The sequence below is a fragment of the Cydia amplana genome, chromosome 26 (genome assembly GCF_948474715.1).
Source record: "Cydia amplana chromosome 26, ilCydAmpl1.1, whole genome shotgun sequence".
Lineage (NCBI taxonomy): Eukaryota > Metazoa > Arthropoda > Insecta > Lepidoptera > Tortricidae > Cydia > Cydia amplana.
In genome coordinates this window covers 7,427,978-7,450,695 of record NC_086094.1, presented here as the reverse complement: position 1 = coordinate 7,450,695, position 22,718 = coordinate 7,427,978, and the positions used below count along the sequence as shown (strand labels likewise).

Below are 22,718 nucleotides of genomic sequence, written 5' to 3'. Positions count from 1 at the left end.
ATGAACGTTTACACATGAAAAAAATTACTGCGCGCTGGGTACCAAAAATGCTGACACCGCTTGACAAAGAACGGCGACGTAAAAGTTGCAAAGAATTTTTGGATCTAGCTGAAGAGAATCTGGACGAAATTTGCAACCGAATCGTAACCGTAGATGAAACGTGGGTTCGCCAATACGATCCAGAATCAAAACAAGAGTCTATGCAATGGTTAAAAAAGGGCGAGAGGGCACCAAAGAAATTTAAAGTGGAAAAGTCAGCTTCGAAGTTTATGGCGACCGTGTTTTGGGACAGTGAAGGAGTTTTATTAGTTGATTATTTGCCACAATGAACGGTCATTATTATGCAAATTTATTGATTCAAGCACGTGACGCAGTCGTCCAGAAGCGACGTGGGAAACTTAGCCATGGAGTGTTGTTTTTACAGGACAACGCACCAGTTCACACTTCCCGTGTTGCTAGGCAGGCACTAAAAGACACTGGTTTTGGAGAAATCAATCATCCACCCTACAGTCCAGACCTGGCTCCGAGCGACTATTTCCTTTTTTCAAATTTGAAAAAAGACTTACGTGGTCGCCGGTTTGCCGATGACAATCAGATCAAGGCTGTAGAGAGCCATTTTGAAGCGAAGGAAAAAGATTATTTTTTCGGCGGTATTAAAGCATTGTTTGCTCGAAGCGAAAAGTGCTTATCACTCCATGGGGACTATATTGAAAAATAAAAACATTTATTTTAATACTCTCTTTCATTTTTTTTCTAAGGCCGCGAACTTTTCTGCCGCCCCTCGTAAGATATAAATGACACGCGATTTTCGAACAATTCAAACGTAGTGTTGCTAACCCGAGATTTTCCGCGTTTGTCTACTGACAAGATTTGCTTGACCAACATTATTTTTCAAACACTACGATATATCAGATACTCAAATCGTAATTATCTTCCTTGCGTTATCCTGGCATTTATGGCACGGCTCATGGGAGCCTGATGGTGTCCGCTTGACAACTAATTTAATCACAAGTTAAGTAAAAAGTAAAAGCTTGTATATAAAAAACATCTTAATTCAACAGGAAGTGAATAAAATATCAACATTATATCAGAGAATGAAAAACATGAAACAAAAACCGAAAGTTGAATATTGAAATACAATAAGCTATACATATTATGTAATGTCAAACGCATGTTTGTCGTAATATACATACTTTACGTCACCAATAGGAAGGGAAAACGACAAATATGTGTGTACGTCGTAAAATATGTGACCTCAAAACAGTTGCGTAATGATAATTAATTAAAAAAACATGCCATGGCAAAGATGTACCTACATGTAACGTGTCATTCTATGGAATTTGGTAACTATGTGAATAAAAGTCACTGGTAAATTCATATTTTTTGACATTTTAAATATGGCGGTTTGTTTACATAGTTAACAAAGTCCCATAGAATGACACTTTTCATAAGAATGTAACAGCAAATATTTACAAATTATGTAAAACCAGGCAAGTCAATATGCATTTTATTTTGTACTGCTACCATCTGCTACAAATTAACGCACAATGAACTTTTACTATAGCTATAGCTATAATATTTGTTATAGATTTGTTATGGGTATTACATCGTAATACTTTAAGTATGCTATGAAAATAGACGAGACGGTACCTAAAACAAAAATAATAGGTATAGCCGTAGTATTAGTATATCAAATATCGATAAGTATGCAAAATTAATATTACGCTAATTGAAAGTTATGTTATGTTACGAGTGTTATGACGAGTGAAATTGCGCAATTATTTTGGCACATATCGTTTAATTTTATTATATACTAGCCTCTGCCTGTGACTTTGTCTATATAGAAGTCGGTAAAGATTTTCTACCCAGAACATTTCCTGTACAAAGCTACCGTGAAAGCGTCGAAAGATGACCCGCACGACCTATCAGTACGAAAGCCCGGAAGCCGGTGAGCCGGAAATGTCACGAATTAGACAAACAGAGTCACGACCGGGCTTGCGTCTTCTTACGTCATCTTAAGAGGAAAGTCGACGACTGATGCTTTCCCATACAGACGTAGTTCACATTTTCCTCCCTGAAAATATTTTTACACTACCGTAAAATGGGGTGAGTAGGGTCAAAACTGAAATTCAAACCTCGATAACATTTTATTTTTACATATGAAAACTGAATGGTGTATATAATAAGTGTTCCGGACGTTTGTATTTTAGTTTTTAATTTATTTTGGGTAGTTCCATTTCATAACTTTGACGATAAAGAGGAAAACCCACTTCACCCTCGTATTTGGGGTCAGAGGGGTTTTCATACAAAGGTTATTTTGGAAGATTGTTGGATCGATTTTTTTTTATTATGCGTATTACTATAGCTCCCTTTTCACCCCCCTCTCAAACCTTCTCTCCCCGTTCATAACCCACCTCTCCCCGCGAAACCTTCTCACCCCGTTTTACGGTATTTATTGTAGATGTATAGTGCGACATAACACATTATGTATAGTACAATATATTTACCATAGTTTAATGCTCCTTAGTTTGAACTTTTTCGATATTTTGATTATTATAAAAGTTAGGAGCGTAAATCAAATTCCATACAACATTTTAAGAGGTAACTATTTCCATTGCTAGTTTTATTATGCCTGTAAAAGTGATGGTGCCAAATTCTAGCTTACGAAAACTGTATTCAACTGGGTGCGTAGCCAACATGCCAATCGTTTACGCTCCGTAGCGAACGAAACGCGACGTTTCGATATCGTAGCGCAAGCGATTATCGCCTTAATTGGCTAGGCACCGCGGACGGACGGACAGACGGAAATCAGACATGCATGACGTAACTATAAGGGTCTCGTTTCTGCCATTTTGGCTACAGAACCCTAAAATGAAAAAAGAAAATTCATTTATTTCAAGCTATTTGGCTCATATCTGTACATTATTTACGTAACAAAATGAGTAGGTACCTATAGTCGATAAACTTAAATGGTTATATCGCAGGTTTAAAGTAAACTGTGTAGAATAGGGTCCTTTACCATGTTACGTAATATTTTGAGAATGTCTCACTCGGGTGCGCACGGGTGTAATGACACGTATTTTTGGTAATTTGAGTTTACGCATTTCTGTGTTAAATTGAGCGGTAACATTGTAAATGTGTTATGTAATACCTAACCACCCAACCCAACTATAGTTTAAATATAGTCCAAAATTTACTCGAACATTTTATAAATACATAGTAGATAGGTGGCGAGTGGCAATAAACTGACACACGACGAAGGGAGTGTTTTAAATCGACACGAGTTGCGAATTGCCTTTTCGCACCTCTATTGTACAACGTTTACAGTACATATTGGCCCTTTAAATTTTCCACATAGGCACGTATTGTGGTAATTACCGCACTAGGGCGGTAAAGTAGCACTATATGTAATGTACTGTAAAATGACAGATCCTAACAACTGACAGGCCGATACCGTCCGGCGGACTGTTAATCAGTGGGCCCCTTTAGGCCTCATTTAGACGGTGCGAGAACTCGCATGCGAGTTTCATTACATTGCGTCGTTTGATCGGTCGGCTGAATTGATGTAACCTCAATGGTCCGCAATGTAACCAAAATCGTATACGAGTGCGCGTGCCGTCTAAATAAGCCCTTAGGGTTTAGTTTTTTAGACACTTATTTTTCGACTCCTAAACCGGTAAGGTGACTGTGGCCAAAACACAGGTTTGCCCATTCGCTTTCATATAATATCAATAAGGATGGGTTGGTTGTTGGTTGTCGACTTTCGTTCGCTTTCTCCCTCGGAATGCTGCTTGACCGCTCTAGCCTGAACTTAACTATTAGGAGCAAAGTGATAGATGTCAAATATAGGTAAGTACAGTGTCATTCAATAGAACTTGCTAACTGGTGGATCAACTATTTCTTATTGTTATTATGTCCGGTCAGCCAAGAGACAATAGTAGCATAGTTTGTTAGAAGACATTGTACACCACCTTTTTCTGACACGCTTGGTAGACGACCCTCAATGGAAAGGGTTTATAAGTATCACAAAAAAGCGTGTTTGGTGAATTTAAATGCCTAAAAATCAGGTTTTAAAGAGTGACCCAGGAGAACGTAACCATGGCAACGAGTGACAAGAAAAAGTTGATTCACCCAACTATGTACACAGACCGCCATACTGAAATTGTCACTAAATGGCAATTTACTAGTGACTTTTGTTTACATAGTTAGCAAGTTATATTAAATGACACTTTACAGTCGCCATCAGATATATCGGAGCGGCCAAGGTGTTCACAATATCTGAACAAGCAGTCTAATGCCTTGACAATAGTGGCGTGCTCAGATATTTGTGAGCGCCTTGGTTGTTCCGATATATCTGATGGCGACTGTACGAAGGAAAAATTGGCCGTCTCTCACTAGAGACGCACTCCCCAGGGGCACGGTTCGAAAGGATAATTATCAATGATAGTTATCTTGTTAATTATCGTGATAATTATCGATTTCATAATAGTCTTAAATTTATAAAATGCGGTATATTTAAAAACAAATCGCTCGTGAAAGAAATATTGATAGAAAACATTGACTCTGATTCACTGTTTGTGAGACGACTGAATTTTTTTGAAATGAAAACTTCTTTAGCGGCGCTGGGCACTTTTTGAGGTGGGAAAAAATGATAAAGTCGAGACAGCGTAAGGCGATCACGTGACCGTATAGGGCGTAAGGTGGCCACTCATAATTTAGATGGGATTTAAATCAATAAAGAAAAACTCAATGTTATTTGACATTTATGTTGCGGATTCCTTTTCAAGACTCTTTACCTATGTTCAAATAATTTGTCGTTGTCATGGCAGTATGTAAAAAATATGTCAATGAAAAAGTGTGATCTTATTTGAGAATGATAATAATATATAATAAATAAATAGAATACCTCCGCTAAACGTATGTATCCTGTTACCGGGTAACATAGTTAAAAGATACAACGCCATTGAGGTCAGAAGCAAAACTCATTTATTTCCAAACTACCTTCAGCTGTCATTACAATTCAATCCTGCAAGTACCCATCTAAATACATAACATACCTTTCCACCATAATCAACAAGTCTAAATCAACACATTATTCATTACAAAATCGTTATACAATTAATAATCATTGGGAATTCCTATGATGTCGGGCCATAACTCTGGTGGTGGAATTACAATAGGAGGATCTTCTTCAGCTGAAGACTGAGACCCAAATTCAAGCGGTTGTTGGTCACAAGTAGGAGCTCCCATCGGCTGTCTCAGTGCTCGAGCTATGATTTGATCAGCGTGGCGACGGTGCAGGTCTCCATCTTCCGTTCTTACCACATAAGTACTGGGTCCCTCTATTGTCTCAACCTCGCCCTTTGCCCACTTAGTTCCTGGTGTGTACATTCGCACGAGCACAGGTTGATGCAGACGGAAGGCGCGCGCGCACGGCCGCTGCGCTGCCTGTTCGAGCTGTTGTTCGGCTCGGCTCGGCGTGCTCTCTGGGTGTAAACTTGATATGGCTGTTCTGTATTTGCGTCCGTTAAGCATTTCCGCCGGTGTTTTATTGGTAGAGCTGTTAGGGACGGTGCGCAAAGCGTATAAGGCTTTCGCCAGTTTTTCACTCCAAGGCATGTTTGTAGCTGCCATTTTCTTCAATTTGTTTTTAAATGTCTGCACAGCCCTTTCAATCTGGCCATTCGAAGCTGGGTGGTAGGGCGGAGTGAATATGTGTCTGATATGGTTCCTCCTCAAAAACAAATTGAAGTCTTCGGCCGTAAATGTCCTGCCGTTGTCGGACACCAAAACGTCCGGCAATCCTTGTGAGGCAAAAATGCGTCTCAAAATTGTAATTATGGAATCTGCGCTCATAGATGGAACAATTTCTGCCTCTATCCACTTGCTGTAAGAATCGATTAATAGCAAGAAAGTTTTTCCCTGGAAGGGACCAGCAAAATCAATATGGACTCGACTCCAAGGTTTGTCAGGCATGACCCATATTTGCGGATCTTTAGGTGGGTTGTTCCTCACAGACTGGCAATCCTCGCACTCAGCCACCACCTTTTCGATTTCCTTGTCCATGCCGGCCCACCAAAGGTACCCTCTAGCGTATGCTTTTGTCTGTACAATCCCAGCATGTGGAGCATGTAGCAATTTAAGTACCCTTTGGTGAAGCGAAGTAGGTATGATGACTCTGTTACACCACAATAAACAATCTTTATTGTGTGAAAGAGCATCTCTGCGGATCCAATATGGTTGCATTTCAGGATCTGTATTGGAGCGCGGCCACCCATGGAGTACGTAAAACAACACCTTCTGTAGCATCTGGTCTTTCTTGGTTTCTTCAGCAATAGCTTTTACGTCCAGGTTCCATCCCAGTGGTTGCTCTTCTAGCAAAAGTACCTCGCCTAGACAGTCTATCTTTGGGTTCACCGAAGACGTCTCTGGTTCTGTCCACCTGCTTAAAGCGTCCGCATTTCCAATCAATTTGCCTGGTCGATATTTGATAGAATAACTGTATCCGTTAAGTTTTAGCGACCACCGTAACATTCTAGGGGATATTTGGTCAGGAATTGGTTTCTCCGGGTTGAACAGACCAACTAAGGGGTTATGGTCGGTGATGATGCAAAATTTCCGTCCGGCCAGAAATTGATGATACTTAGTTAGCCCGAACATTATCGCGAGCGCTTCTTTGTCAATTTGCCCGTAGCGTCTCTCGTGTGGTTGTAACGTCCGCGACGCCATCATCACCGGACGTTCTGATCCATCTTCCATGATGTGAACCAACACGGCTCCCAAACCATAATCTGACGAGTCACAGACCAGTAATAAATCTTTATTAAGGTCATATCCGACTAACGTACAATCCGACGACAAAAGATTCTTAGCTTTATTAAACGCAGCTTGTTCCTTATCACCCCAATCCCACGGTGATTTCGCTTCCAGCAACCGGTACAATGGTTCAAGTAATGTAGCTTTGTCAGGTAAGAATTTTTCGTAGTACGTGTATAGTCCTAAAAATGCTCTCAATGTCTCTTTGTTTGTGGGCGCTGGTTTACCCTGAATCTCTTCTACTTTCTCCGGAGTCGGATGCAGCCCTTCGGCGTCCAGCATATGGCCCAAAAAGGTAATACTCCGTGAAGCAAAGACGCATTTATTAACGTTCAGACGAAAACCCAGATCTTGAAGTTTTTTCAGTACTACGTCCAACCTCTGGTTATGCTCTTCCATATTTCTCCCTGTGATGGCTACATCGTCCAGAAGACACGCGACTCCTTCCATGTCAGCTAGGGTGGTAGACATGAGCCTCTGGAAGATGCCAGGCGCAGCGCTCACCCCGTAAGCCAAACGATTCACCTTCATTAGTCCGATGGGAGTATTTAGTGTTAGCAGCGTCGCGGTATCATCGTCAACCTTGAGCTGGGTATACGCCTGCTTCAAGTCCAGTTTGCTAAATATACTTCCCCCGCTAAGCTTCACGAATGCCTCTGTCGATGTAGGGAGCGGGTATGTGTCAACATCTATTGATGCGTTAACCGTAGAACGATAGTCTCCACAGATACGCAAAGATCCGTTATCTTTCTTAACAATTCTTAAGGGAGTAGCCCATTTTGAATATTTGATTGGTGTTAATACGCCATCCTTAATCATTTGACGCAGCTCATCCTCCACTTGTTGTTTTAGTGGGAATGGTACAGGACGCGCTTTCATGAATCGTGGGGCGGCCCCGGGTCGCACATGCAGTGACACTGGTGGTCCCGTGTACTGTCCTAAACCCTCCATAAACAAATCTGGATATTTATTCTTCCATTCAGCTACTTCCTCTTCTGACCAGCCCACGCCATCCACTTGCAGTCCCAACTTCTTAAACCAGTTCCTACCGAGCAAGCTCGGTCCGCGGCCGGCGACCACCAACAGTTCACACTGAGCTTCTTTGTCGCCTAAAACCACTCGTACGTATACCAACCCTAAGACGCTTAAAGGGGCACGGCTCCACGTAACTAGTTTCACATTCGTGGTATTTAATGGGGGTGGGTTGAACCACAACTTTCTAAATGTCTCCTCAGATATTATAGATCTTGAAGCTCCGGAATCTATTTCCATTAATAATTTGGCACCATTAATATCCACATTTGCTGTAATCGGTTCACAGTAATCTTCGGCGCAGACGTAGATCCCATTCATCGAGTCTTCCTGGTCCGAGTTGGAGTCGCATGAACACTTGTCTTCGGTCACATGGACCTTACCTTGTTTCTTATTGCAGGCCGAAGCAATATGTCCATGTCGCTTGCAATAATAACACTGAGCCTTACTGAAAGGGCACCGCTCGTTCGGTTTATGAACCCGGGCACAATGTTTGCAATTCACGGATTGTATTTTATCAATTTCCATCTGGTCACTTTCATTTTGTGGAGTTTGCTTAGATGTACTAGCACGCGCTTCAGGGTACAAGTCTGGGAACGTCGCCTGGTAGTTAAGACAATACTGAACGGCCCCCGTATACGTGAGGTCCTTGGTCTTCAACAATTCGCGGCGCAGGCGCTCGTCGCGCACCCCAAGTACTAGTCTATCTCTCAACTGTCGCTTAAGATCGGCAAAGTTACATTTAGCACCGAGCAAACTTATCGCGCCGATAAACTCTTGCACGCTCTCTTGTTGTTGTTGTACGCGTTTATGAAACTTCCCCGCTTGTAAAATTTCATTTTATTTTTATTTTTTTTATATATATTTAATTCAGATAACAAGATCCATACATTACAAATTAAATTAAACTAAAACTATTTCTTAAATAACTTAAATAACTAAATTAGCCTAACAGCACCTCTATTATGGTCCATGTGCATATCGTTCCATTTGAGCACTATTGGACACTGTAAATTGTCAATAACAGTGTTCAGAAGGCTGCTGGGGCTGTCCCTAACACGGCGCATCAGGGAGGCCACTCTCTTGCGCATTATGGCTTGAAAGCCATCCACGCGAGCTTCGGCAAACATCCCCGACGCGCTGCAAAATCGAGGCAACCCCAACAACACCCTGAACCCGTTATTATACTGAATGCGTAAGGCATTGAGAGATCTCTGCGTACACTTGACCCACAGGCTGCACGTATAAAAAGACTGACAAAATGCTCTAAAAAGAGTTATTTTGACGGTCCTCGTGCAACGTGCAAACCTGCGAGCCAACATGTTGCTTCTCACCGCCAATGCCCTACGCTCCCGCTCCACATCAAGGTCGTCAGATAGGTCCTCGGTGACCCAGTGCCCCAGATACCTGAACTGAGTGACATTTTTTAATTCAGTTCCTCCAAGTTTTAGTGGTGGTATGTACATCGGTTTTTTTGAGCCCGCCTTAAACACGAGAAGCTCACTTTTCTTGGAGTTGTATCTGAGACCGTGGGTCTCCGCGTACCGCTCACAAATCCCAATCAGAATTTCGAGGGCTCCGATCGATGGGCTCAGCAGAGCCATGTCATCAGCGTAGCTTATATTGTTCATTATTTTTCCACCAACTGAGCACCCAATGCCGGCTCCGCTGAGCCCCGGATTTACTTCCGGCTCAAAAAACTGGTCCAAAACACGGATAATGTCCTCAAATGAAGCATTAGTTGGCCTCTGCGGGACCAGAAGTGATGCAATCAGTGAATAAGTGTCCTTGCCACACTGGGACAGGAACAGCGAGCGCGCCCGATCCAGGTCCTGCGCCACGCCCGCCACGTCCAATGCACATAGTAATTGTTCCTTATAATCACACCACTTGTCCGTTTTTGGGTTAAATTGTCCAAGAAGCACCACATTAGTAAGATTACTGTTCATTTTGCGCACAAATTACATTAATTTACCGTAGTCGCCAATAAAAGATACAACGCCATTGAGGTCAGAAGCAAAACTCATTTATTTCCAAACTACCTTCAGCTGTCATTACAATTCAATCCTGCAAGTACCCATCTAAATACATAACAATAGTGAGGTGAGTTTTCACTTCTATCGGCACTCCCGAAGTGCAACCGTTGTTGCTTGTTTTGGCGATCTCGGGGTTGGCCCCATAGTAAAAGTTGTTCAGTATGACCTACATATTCACCCCTCAGAGTTTGTTCGGTGATAATGATAACAAAAGCACCCTATACAATAATGTTCCTTAATAAAAACAACATTGTCTTAACTTATTTCTATTCGTGTTTATAAGCTTTTGTTTTGTCTAGTAGGTACCCACAATCCACAACGCAAAATTATTTGAACTTAGGTACTTCGAGAATAAGTTGATTTGTGTAAGACTAATTACCTAGGTATCCTATAATATTTATTTATTTATAAGTTTTATTTACTTAATTATAATATTTATAACGGTTTTTAATTTTGTTTCAGATTACGCGGCGGAGATTGGTAAGATGGTAACACAAAAAAGTGCGAGTCGGACTCGCGCACGGAGGGTTCCGCACCATCAACAAAAAAACAAGCAAAAAAACGGTCACCCATCCAAGTACTGACCCCGCCGAACTTCGGTCAAAAATCACGTTTGTTGTATGGGAGCCCCACTTAAATCTTTATCTTATTCTGTTTTTAGTATTTGTTGTTATAGCGGCAACAGAAATACATCATCTGTGAAAATTTCAACTGTCTAGCTATCACGGTTCGTGAGATACAGCCTGGTGACAGACGGACGGACGGACGGACAGCGGAGTCTTAGTAATAGAGTCCCGTTTTTACCCTTTGGGTACGGAACCCTAAAAACGAACAATGATGGTAACTGACACATAGTAGGTAATAACGCGAATTTAGTTATGTATACATTAATTGATTTTTGAATGAGGTGTAGAGAGTACCTAAATCTTCTGATCCTAATAGTACGATGATTGATTTGTGACGTTATCTATGAAAAGGGACCTTATTGTCGATGGCGCTTACGCCATTATTAACCTTTTAACCGCCAGTAATTTTTGATCGAGCGTGCTCGTGTCGCCACCGACAGTAATTGTACCACGCAGAGTAAGGTTGGCATAGTTCCGGGAGTTATAAATGTGCTGTAAAAACCAAATCAGATCTTTGTCTTATTTATCAGACTGTGGCGAAATGAGCTGGATATGTAATGTCTTATATATCAGACTCTGGCGGTTAAAGGGTTAACGATGCTCCGATATAAATACAATGCCGCGCGACGCTCTGCGTCGTAAGCGCCATCGACAATAAGGTCCCTTTTCATAGATAATGCCCCATTTATTCTGTGGCCGGCCGTGCTAGTATTCGTTCAGGATTCTTGTCATACACGCATAGACAAGAGGTTAAGATACGAGTGCCGCCATCTGTAATGTTTGTGCAACTTTAAGTGTAAGGCCTGAGTGGACGCTCGAATCGCAGCGTTCGGCGGGGCGTGCAGCGTGGCGTCGGGCTCACAAGTGATTTGAGCAGCGTGCACTAAGGCCGCTCCTATGCGTTTGCATTTGTTTTAACATGCACGCCGCACGCCCCGCCTCGCTGCACGCCCAACTCGAGCGTCCACTCAGGCCTTACACTAAGGACGAACGAAACCGGTTCTCAAACTTTCCACCGTAACCTCGGTTACGTCAACAAATACCAGTTTACTATACTTATCTGCCATAAATTAAATAACGCTTTCTCTTTCACTCACGACTCGGGGTGCCCCGAGGATCGCTTTTACATTTTAACTCGTAAGATCGTGATTTGTTCATGTTACAGGTTTTAGGGTACAGTCAGCAGCAGAAGTTGCTAAGCGGGCGAGGTGTTCAATATGATCTTGACGCGACTTCATTGTTAAGAAAATAAGAGCGTGTCAAGGTAATTTTGAACTCCTCGCCCGCTTAGCTACTTCTGCTGCTGACTGTACCTTAGTCAACTAGGAATCTCAATTAATTTTTATCAAGTAGAATTAAAGGTAAAATGGAAGAATTCACCGCTTCGGACAAAATTCAACTAGCGACTTTTTGAAACACAATAGGGTATTTGACTGTATTTAAAATAAATTACATTTCATCATGCATGAAATAAAGCACCAGAAGACACGTAGACAGCAGTTATTTTTAGACACGATTTCTATTTTAAAACCCGTATAAAACTATATAAAGTAGGTTAGGTATTTGATTGTGACGTCACATGCTAGTGTTTCATATAAATTCCATAGTAGCAAAATCGTTTTGACAGTTCGAAAAAAGAAACTGATTTGACTAGTAGTCAAATACCCTATATGTGACGTTATCTATGAAAAGGGACCTTATTGTCGATGGCGCTTACGCCATTATTAACGATGCTCCGATGTAAATGCAATTGCAACCTTTCGCTGCCTTAATTTTGCCTTTATTTATGCCTGTATAATATTTTATGATTTTTATGTATGTATGTATATATGTATTTATTATATTTGTATTTATGTATTATATTAAAGTATGTAATGGTTTTCGTCTTGTTTTCATTCTAATTCTTTTTTTATTAAATGTATATCGGCACTACCCGTTCAATGTTGTAAGTCCTTAGTTTCCTGCTACTGAAAGGTTGTCTGGAAGAGATCGCTTCTTAGCGATAAGACCGCCTGTTGTTACCTAGTTTTTAATCTGAATTTAATTTCTGTGTATTTTTAATTGTATGGTGCACAATAAAGAATATTTATTATTATACAATGCGGCGTAAGCGCCATCGACAATAAGATCCCTTTTCATAGATAATGCCCCATATTTACTATTTACAAACTGAGCTACCGAAGCTTACTAGAAGCGTGAGACTAATGCGGTGCAACGGATCTATATCTAAATCCCTAAAGTCTATTATCCTATCGATGCATTCCCTAATATTGTTTGTCATAATGATCAGTTGTCCTAACATTAAAAACCCTAATTTTGGTTATCCTAATATTGATTACTTATCCTAACGTTATTATGCATATTTTCTTTTTTGCGTTTGTCGTCTTGTTTGCGTTAAACCCTAACCTAACCCACTTTTGTGGCAGCAAGTTCTAAAACCTAACCATTTTTCAGAACCTTACATTATGGAAAATAATCGTTATGACAATTGATCGTTATGGCATGTGCCCATTAGGACAAACCAGTTAGGGCAAGTGACTTTAGGACAAACGTTGTTAGGGATTCAGAATGACACCCGGGGCAACTATGTATTCGGTATTCGGCCATTTTGCCGAATATTATTCGGTATTCAGCCGGATGTTGCCTACTATTCGGCCGAATACCGAATATCTGTCGTACCTACCCAATCAAAATTAAGCTTTAAAAATGACTCACGTTAGACCGGGCCGTGTCCGGGCCGGAGCTTCCGGCGCTTCGTTTTCTAAGGAAAGCGTCACGTGATTACCTGTCATTGTCATAGAAAAATAAGCGCCGGTAGCTCCGGCCCCGACACGGCCCGGTCCGGTAGACGTTAGAACGTGAGTCATCCTTTAAAGCAGCGGTCGGCAACCTGCGGCCCGTGAACCTCTCACTTGCGCCCCGCGAGCCTCCCTGGCTATTTTGTATGTAATATTGACAAACGACAATGTCTGATATTTAAAGTCATAAATTTAATATTAACAAAGTGCGGCCCACGTCAACTTCGTTAACTACTATGTGGCCCTTGGCTGCTAAAAGGTTGCCGACCGCTGCTTTAAAGTTAATTTTTCTACTCCCGTACTTTTATTGTCATTTAAAGGGTCGTGCACACACCTTTAAAACCCTACCTTATAGTTGTCGAGGCAAGTCTTCAGTCTATTCCCCAAAAAATAATTTGTGCTAAGTTTACACGCAGTATCTTTTTGGCGATTTTACGATACTTCGTGTAATGACCACTTAACAAATATTGAATGACATGTACAGTGTTGCCAACCTTATTTTAAATGTCATCTCTGACATAAGACATGTTTTTTAAAAATTTCGTTCATTCATTATTTTCCCGCCCGTACCCTCCATTTATGCTACTTCTTGAATTAAAAATATTTGTTTAATTTACAATTTACAATTTTATTTCAAAGTAAGTGCTTGGTCGTAGAAAAAGTATTGTATGCAACGTTGTTTAACTGAGTGAAAAAGGCTTCGCCTCAAATTGTTACTCACGCCACTCGCCTTTTTTGACCTCTCTTAAACAACGGTTGCAGTATTTTATGCAACCGTTGTTTTGCATAATACTTTTTCTACGACCAAGCACTTTGAATAAAATTGTAAATTTAACAAATATTTTTCATTCAAGAAGTAGGGCGGGCGGGAAAAAATTAAAAAAATTAAAAAAATAACATAGTCTATTGGTTCACTCATCTGTCAGAGATGACAATTAAAGTTAGGTTGGCAACAATGTAATTCATACAATATTTTTTAAGTGGTGATTACACGAAGTATCGTAAAAGTGCCAAAAAGATACTGCGTCCTATGCACAAATACTTTTTTGGGGAATAGACTAAAGACTTGTCTTGACAACTATAAGATAGGGGTTTAAAGGTGTGTGCACGACACTTTAAATGACAAATAAAAGTACGGGAGTAGAAAAAATACTATTTGTTATGACGTCGCGTAACCTTTACCATTAAACTACACTGAAATTGATTTGTAGTTATCGCCTTTCGTTTTCTATTCGTGTATGCTAATTTTGCTAATGTATAGCGAGGTCGCAGGTGGGGTCTACGACCTCAGGTTCACGGGCGTTTGAATATTCTATGAGATGAGATCGGTTGATTATAGCAACACTGGCAAGTTATTGCTATAAATATACGGGGTGGAAAGTTGAAACCACAGAACAATTTAGAATGGCGATGCGAGCAGGGTAAGTGTCGCCGCCGGTTTTGAGCAAACGCTCGCATGCTACTCGCCCGCGCTGACCGAAAAACGAAGTAAACATGCCTTTTGCGCCACAATAACCTTCAGATTAAGAAGCCAGACATCAAATCTGTCTAAAGGAGGCGTATCCATTCGCCACGCACACAAGTTATTACTACCGTTGCGCGAGTGTTAGTAAATGTGGAGAGGAACGAGCGGCGACACCGGTTCCGATACTAACTGTGCGCGATAGCCATTCTAACCTCTTTAATATGTTCTGTGGTTGAAACGGTATTGTGTGTGACGATAGTAATAGTGATATAATATTTCTAATAATTTAAAATGAAACCTGTAAACTGAATAGATTTAAGAATATTGCCTTGCCGTGCCAGGGCCCATGTGAAACAACTATTACCTATGTAACACCTGTGTACTTACCATGGATGCAATAAATATATGAATATGGATATGAAAATTAGAGATAGGCCGAATGCTGCAACCAAACAACTGGATTACAATCCAGTTGTGAGTTTGTCCACCTTTCTTTGCGTTCCTCTAAATATATGGGGCGTTATCTATGAAAAGGGACCTTATTGTCGATGGCGGTTACGCCATTATTAACGATGCTCCGATATAAATACAATGCCGCGCGACGCTGTGCGGCGTAAGCGCCATCGACAATAAGGTCCCTTTTCATAGATAATGCCCCATATGTCCATGAGTAATAGTAGCGCGTTCATGTCTTTTGTTTTATCCTTTGATCGAATTCATTTCAGTTGACTGAGGCGCCGCGTTTCCTAAGAATAAGAAGTAAAGAAGTCATTAATTAACCTTTTCGACGCCAAATACAAAAGCTGTCACTCGGAAATTGAACTTTATGCATGTGCACGTAGGTCTATGTTGCTCTGTGGTATGTGACCGATTAATCCGTCTGTGTCGTTGGACCTGCGGTACTGATATAGTTGGTCAAACCAATTTGACAGTAAATAAGAACCAATAAAAGTATACTCCTCCTTTTCTTTTGGGTGCTAGTACTAGTGTAAGACAATGATAGTATGATTATTGACAAACTATATATCCGTCATTAGCGTCCAAAAGGTTAATAGTTGAGTCGGGAGCCCATAGTCAAAAAAATATGCTATTACAGTTTTGTAACTAATTCAACGATATAATTAAAGTCGAGTAAAAAAAACCCGTAATTTGACCCCCGAGTTCAAGAATGGTAAAAGTCATTGGTAATATAATAACTTGTAACGTATAATGTAATAAGTGAAAGTTGCGGTCAACCAACTTACAAGTGTAAGCGAAACATGATTGGTTTCAAATTGCTTGTTTAGTGATTGTGGTTGCCATTGACAAGCGGAGGACCCCGCTAATCCGGACAGGCAGAAAACTAACCGTTAACGGTATAGAGGTTTCCGGATTGTCATCTACTTTTTTTTACATTAATAAATGAAAAATACCGAAAGTAGGTACCGTAAAATGGGGTGAGTAGGGTTCGCGGGGAGAGTTGGGTTACGAATGGGGAGAGAAGGAATGAAAGGGGGGTGAGATGGAATTTTAAGGCTACTGCTACAAAAATAATGTATTCCAATTTAAAATAGAGCTATAGTAATACTCATAATAAAAAAAAAACGATCCAACAATCTTCCAAAATCACCTTTGTATGAAATACCATCTCACCCCAATTACGAGGGACTACGGGGTGAGGTGGGATTTCCTGTTTATCGTCAAAGTTATGAAATGGAACTACCCAAAATAAAATACAAACGACCGGAACACTTATTATATATACCATTCAGTTTGCATATGTAAAAATAAAATGTTATCGAGGTTTGAATGTCAGTTTTGACCCTACTCATCCCATTTTACGGTAAGTATCTACTTAATGTATTTATCTACTTAACAGTAAAAAAATAGCTATCGGAAATCACGTGATGCTTTGTAAATAAAGTGTCGGATGCCTCGACCCGGACCGACCGTTCTAGCGTGAGTCATCCTTAAACCTCTTCCTGATTCTGTATATGAGTTATATATAGTTGAATTTTTATCTACATCTACATTAACTTGATGACATTCACATAAAAATATAAAAGAAAACTTAATTAATACAGATCGTTCCGAGAATCATCATCAATTTTAATAATGATCTGACTTTAATTAGCTTGCGCTATTAGTCGTGATATAGAAAGTGAAAACACATAATAGCCTTTTCAGTGACGCAGTGGGTAACGTTTGGGCCTTCATTTATATGAAGATATAAGAATATACTAGCTTTTGCCCGCGACTTCGTCTGCGTGGAGTTAATAAATTTGGATAGCTTATTTTTACCCAATCTGCTTTTAACGATTCCCCATACAAACTTCCACCCCCCTTAAAAGGCCATGTCTGGCAAAAAAAACTACCCTATGTCCTTCCCCGGGACTCGAACTATCTCCATACCAAATTTCAACTAAATCGGTTCAGCGGTTTAAGCGTGAAGAGGTAACAGACAGACAGACATACTTTCGCATTTATGTATAATATTAGTATGGATAGTATGGATTATATTGAAACTAGCGACCCGCCCCGGCTTCGCACGGGTTAACAAATACAATATACACAAACCTTCCTCAAAAATCACTCTATCGATAGGTGAAAACCGCATGAGAATCCGTTCAGTAGTTTTTGAGTTTATCGCCAACATACAGGGTACACCCTGTACAAACACACAAACAGACAGACGCGGCGGGGGACTTTGTTTTTTAAGTTTAGTGATTTCTTCCACGCAAACGAAGTCGCAGGAAGTAGGTATAGCTATGTAGGCTGTATGAATAAATAATTGCATTAAAAATAAATTTGACAAAAACTTATCTCTCAACTTAATCAGTATATCAATATCTTTTCACCACACCAGCCAGCCTATTATGGATAGCTTTATCCATCTTTATCCACGTGATAAAATAACTGTCACTGTTTAACACCGTGGGAAAGAAAGTGACGGACACCGTTTTATCACGCTGTCACGTAGACAAGAACGACCATCATATCCGTACAGATGGTAAAGGCTCTCGATTGTTCAAAAACGGTTGTGAAAGTTGCATTTTATCCACATGTGGGGCAAAGTGATCAGATCAAATTGTTTCCTTATGTTAGCTGGTAGAATTGACTTTTAAAATTATGATTATGAATGATAAATATTTAATGACGTTCATTTGGGTTTGATATCTTACAGTTAATATTTTCTTCGAGTTGGTGTGGTGAAAATTTTCGTGTTTCAGTCGGGGGAAAAATATGTTAAACCCTCGTGCATTGAAACCCTAGCAAGTCTAGCAACGCTCTAGATACCATTTTTCGAATCACTCGCTACGCTCGTGGTTAGATTTTGGAATCTTTCGCTTGCTCGGGTATTTGTATGCCAGTTTGTAGGCACAATGTGGAGATCCTATGTACCTACTTACTTACATATTGTAAATAGTTTTAAGACCTCTTTGTGAACCCACTATTGACAAATAAATAAGAATAAGAATTCGTTTATTCACGCCATACTAAACTACATTTAATACAAACGTATTACAAAGAAGTATATTTTAAACAGAAATTATAGTTTACCACGAAATGGTCCCGCCTCAGCATAATGCTAACCCGAAATAAATGATCAATCAATCAATCATAGTGGTTGCATATTTGAGCCGTTTGGGGTCGAAACAATGGGGCCTTGGGGGGAATACGCCCACAGGGTTTTTAACGAGTGCAGCCGTAGGTTAGTAGAATTGACGCGTGACCAGAAGGCTGGGTCATATCTAGCACAGCGGATCAGCATTGCCATACAACGTGGCAATGCTGCCAGCCTTCTGGGCACGCTGCCAATAGGCGGCGATTTAGGCCAAATTTTTTATTTATAGTTTAGGCTTAGTTTTTAATTTTAGTTATAATTTTTATTTTAAGGGTTTTTTTTGTTTGTTACTTGTTTTAATTTAATCAATCAATCAATATTAGCACGAGCGGTTAAACAACAATTTTGTGTAAAACAAATAGGTTAGGTAAGGTAAGTAATAACTATTCCCACACTTATGTATACATCATAACTTCATAACTAATAACTTCCCATTACAAGCGAAAACTAGCGGAACAACTGAACTAAGGAAATGTAGCCAATCGGTGTGGTTAGTTTCTTATAGTGTTTTTGGAAGATCGTTATTATCGTTAGAGTAGGCGTAAATCCAGGAAATTGAAAAGTAACAAAAGATATGGCGCGCCGCGCGAAACTTGCGAGAGGTTTAAAATTTGATCACAATATTTTTTTTGGTTCAGGCGGAGTATGTCACTTTCTTAGGACGTCACATTCTGAGTTCGTCACTTTCTGACTTTGTCACTTTCTGAGATCGTCACATTCTGAGTTCGTCACTTTCTGACTTTGTCACTTTCTGAGATCGTCACATTCTGAGTACGACACTTTCTGAGGACGTCACTTTCTGAGTACGTCACATTCTGAGAATGCCACTTTCTGAGGACGTCACTTTCTGAGTTCGTCACTTTCTGAGTTCGTCACTTTTTTAGCATAGGTACGATTTAACAGTATAATATACCTGCACGAAAGATGTATACTGCCAGCAACCAGATTAGCTGTTCGACATACGGTCGCTTTTATATCCTACATACCAATACCAATCTCTGTTTGCCTTACACCTGACTGGTAGAGAATTCCATTTGGCAAAACGTCCTATGTTTCGTGCAATAAAGTGAAAATAGAGAAATAAATAATAATAATAAAACAATCTAATTATGTTTCAATCAGAGTATTTAATTCAGAATAAGTACTTAGAAACTACAAGCACCAAAACATTTAGCCACAAATTGGAGTTAGGCCGGCAACAGCTTCGATTCAATACACATAAATGTTTCGCACAGTAGGAACCATGATTTTATCATTCGCCGCTGTGATTAGCTTGTGAAGGTATCACGGCAAGCTCGCTGACACCAGTAGAAGGTCATTCCAACATATTTACATTTAAACGGACTGCCGCTCCTTTCGTGACAACATATTCTTCAGCATCTTCTGTCATGTCTCCATAAACTCAAACGTCTTTTGTTTCTGATGGTAGTGTAAATTTTGGATACCTATCTGCGTATAAAATCAGCATTGCAGTTTTGTTTCAGACAATATTTCTTCTCGTGTCATCTGTGGAGAATAGGCGTCAATGGATTTTTTCTTCAAAGCGTTGCCGAATTTCAGAATATATGTTCAGCCATCAATCACTTCTGCGTATGGAGTGATCCATACTCTCATAGTTCTCATGTTCTTTATTTGTTTGTTTTCTTCCTATATGTATAGGTTACACGATTAATTTTTAAATTATTATTACATTATACTTTTAGCCTGACAATAAAAATCTAGCATGTCGCCGATTTGACATCGCTGATTTTTTTTCTATTTAAAATGCGAAACTACAAAAAGGTTATATATAAGTAGTTTGTCAAAGGACTCTCTCATTTCAAACATAGACAGAGATAATCATACTATCTTTGTCTTACTCTAGTACTAGCACCCAAAAGAAAAGGATAAGTACAGTTTGTATTGTTCTTATTTAATGACAAATTGGTTTGACCAACTATACTAATTACAGTCCGTTAACTCTCAGAATGAAATTCGTTTTTCGGGTAAAATCGGACGTAATCGCGTAATAGAAAATAGAAAATATATTTTTTAATGTTGATCCTAGCGAAAAAAGTAGCATTTATTTTATAAGAAATCTCAAATAGATTATTTACGTAAAAGATAATTTTTTGCTGTGGGCTACCGTTTACGAGTTATTTACGAAAAACTAAAAAGTAACAACCTTAGAATAAATTATACGTGACTTTCCCACTTTAATATATTTTAAAACATTGATCCTAGCGAAAAAGTGTACTGAATCTTTTTTGTAGAAAATTTTATATGGATTACTTATGTAGTAGAACATTTTTTGCTACGGGCCACCGTTCAAGAGTTATTTACGAAAAACTCTAAAAAGGGACCTTAACACCATAATAACATCATAATTTGACAGAGTCGCCGGTCAAAGGAACCGAGGTGGAAAGTTCCCAAATTAGTAATCTGATAGCCCACGTAGTGAAGAATCTAAAAAAAATTTTTGGACTTCGAGGTTTGTACTACCTTGTATAGAGTAGTTAATACCACCATAACTAGTAGGTAAGTAAATATTTAAATTCATTAAAATATGTGACTTTTAAGTACTTACTGTATATTTACAAATTAAATTTAAAATTATTGTTTTAATTTATTCTTTTATTTTAAAGTAAATTTGAATTAAAACTAGAGATAAAATAAAAAACACAAACTATAAAATATACTTACTTACCTACAAAAAAAAATGTGACTGTTATTACCACTCTATATAATTTCAGCCAGAAGTAGTAAATGACGGTGTGACGTTCTGCTTTCAAATTCTGATTCTATTTTATATAGAATATGACAAAAAAAGTCAAATAGCAATATAGTCATCAACCAAATATTAAGCATAACGTCATTAAATTAGGGCTTATTTTACATTGAGACAATAGGTATCCCTGACTTTTTGCGGTAAGTTTAAAACTTTTTGTGAGTGAGTAAGAAAGCAGAATAGCAGTATCACCTTCGCGTGTTACCGCCGATACCTGATGTAAGTATCTTTCTAAAATCCGAAGGTCGTTAGAGTTAACGGACTGTATAGATAATAAATATGTTGCGCTAGCTTCGACCCGCGACTTCAACTGCGTAGAAATATAATGATGATGATGATGATTTATAAACAATAATTAAATAGGTCCTTCGCGTCGTAGCGTAAAAACCTTGGAGGATATAATCAAACGGAGACGCCATGTCTGTAATTTTCTGTACACAACAGTCTGCCGATTTTTGCGGGGGAGGGGAACGTCAAATGTATGCGTAACGTAAAAATAGCCATGTCAGATAAACGTCAGTCCATACATTGTGTATGAAAGAAAAAGGTCTATGGGTTGTATCTCCTAAACCGTGCGTCGTAGTGCAAAAATAATAAAATGTTCATTCCTCTGTAAGAAACCCCTAATTAATATAAAAAAAAAAACAAAAAAGAAATAAAAAAAACAAAAAAAAACTTTATAATGCTGTATCTACTAAACCGTACGTCGTAGCGCAAAAATAATCAAATTTTCGTTCCCCAAGATTTGAGGCCCGGGGAAGGACATATACTTGGTCAACCAGATCTTGACAGTAGAAAAAGGCGGCAAATTTGAAAAATGTAGGCGCGAAGGGATATTGTCCCATAGAAAATTTGAATTTCGCGCCTTTTTTTACTGACAAGATTTGGTTGACCAGCTATAATTATTATCACCATATTTCCACGCAGATGAAGTCACGGGTCAAAGCTAGCGCACCATATTATCGAATTATAGTTGGTTAAACCAATTTGTCATTAAATAAGAACAATACAAACTATACTCATCCTTTTCTTTTGGGTGCTAGTACTAGAGTAAGACAAAGATAGTATGATTATCTCTGTCTATGTTTGAAATGAGACAGTCTGTTGCGAACGCAACCTTTATTTGTATAAAATCTCAATACCTATATTCCTAATGCAGTAGCTAAACGCGGCCGTCGGGCTCGGCTAGTATTCGGCAGCTTTTTCTTAAGCACCAATAGGAGCGCTCCACATACTTTGTATCGCGGCCAATTAGAGGCACCTAAATTTAAACCACCTTTTGTACTATTGAAATTATACAAATCACTCTCTCATCAGCCTTCATACAATAACTACACCACTTCTACATTTAACCGTTTTGGCAAGAACCCTTGTAAACCAGTACTTGGAAAATTATATCAGTTCACTATAAGAATTGAAGCTTTTTATTTGAGTCGTCGAGCTCCTGACCTGCACGGCGGCTACACAGTCCTCAAACTATATATAACCTTTTTGTAGTTACGCATTTTAAATAGAAAAAAAATCAGCGTTGTCAAATCGGCGACATGCTAGATTTCTATTGTCAGGCTAAAAGT

General features: G+C 39.4%; 1 protein-coding gene across 4 annotated transcripts in view; it reads left to right on the top strand.

The window, feature by feature from the left end:
• LOC134660280 (uncharacterized) overlaps positions 1-22,718 on the top strand; it is a 48,994-nt gene that overhangs the window by 15,842 nt on the left and 10,434 nt on the right. For 2 of the 4 annotated variants that reach the window (XM_063516029.1, XM_063516027.1), the window contains exon 2: positions 10,347-10,364. The exons of the other annotated variants lie outside the window; for them this stretch is intronic. In XM_063516029.1, the coding sequence (XP_063372099.1) occupies positions 10,347-10,364 (18 nt within the window). The remainder of the gene's footprint in view (positions 1-10,346; positions 10,365-22,718) is intronic. 4 annotated transcript variants of the gene reach the window in all.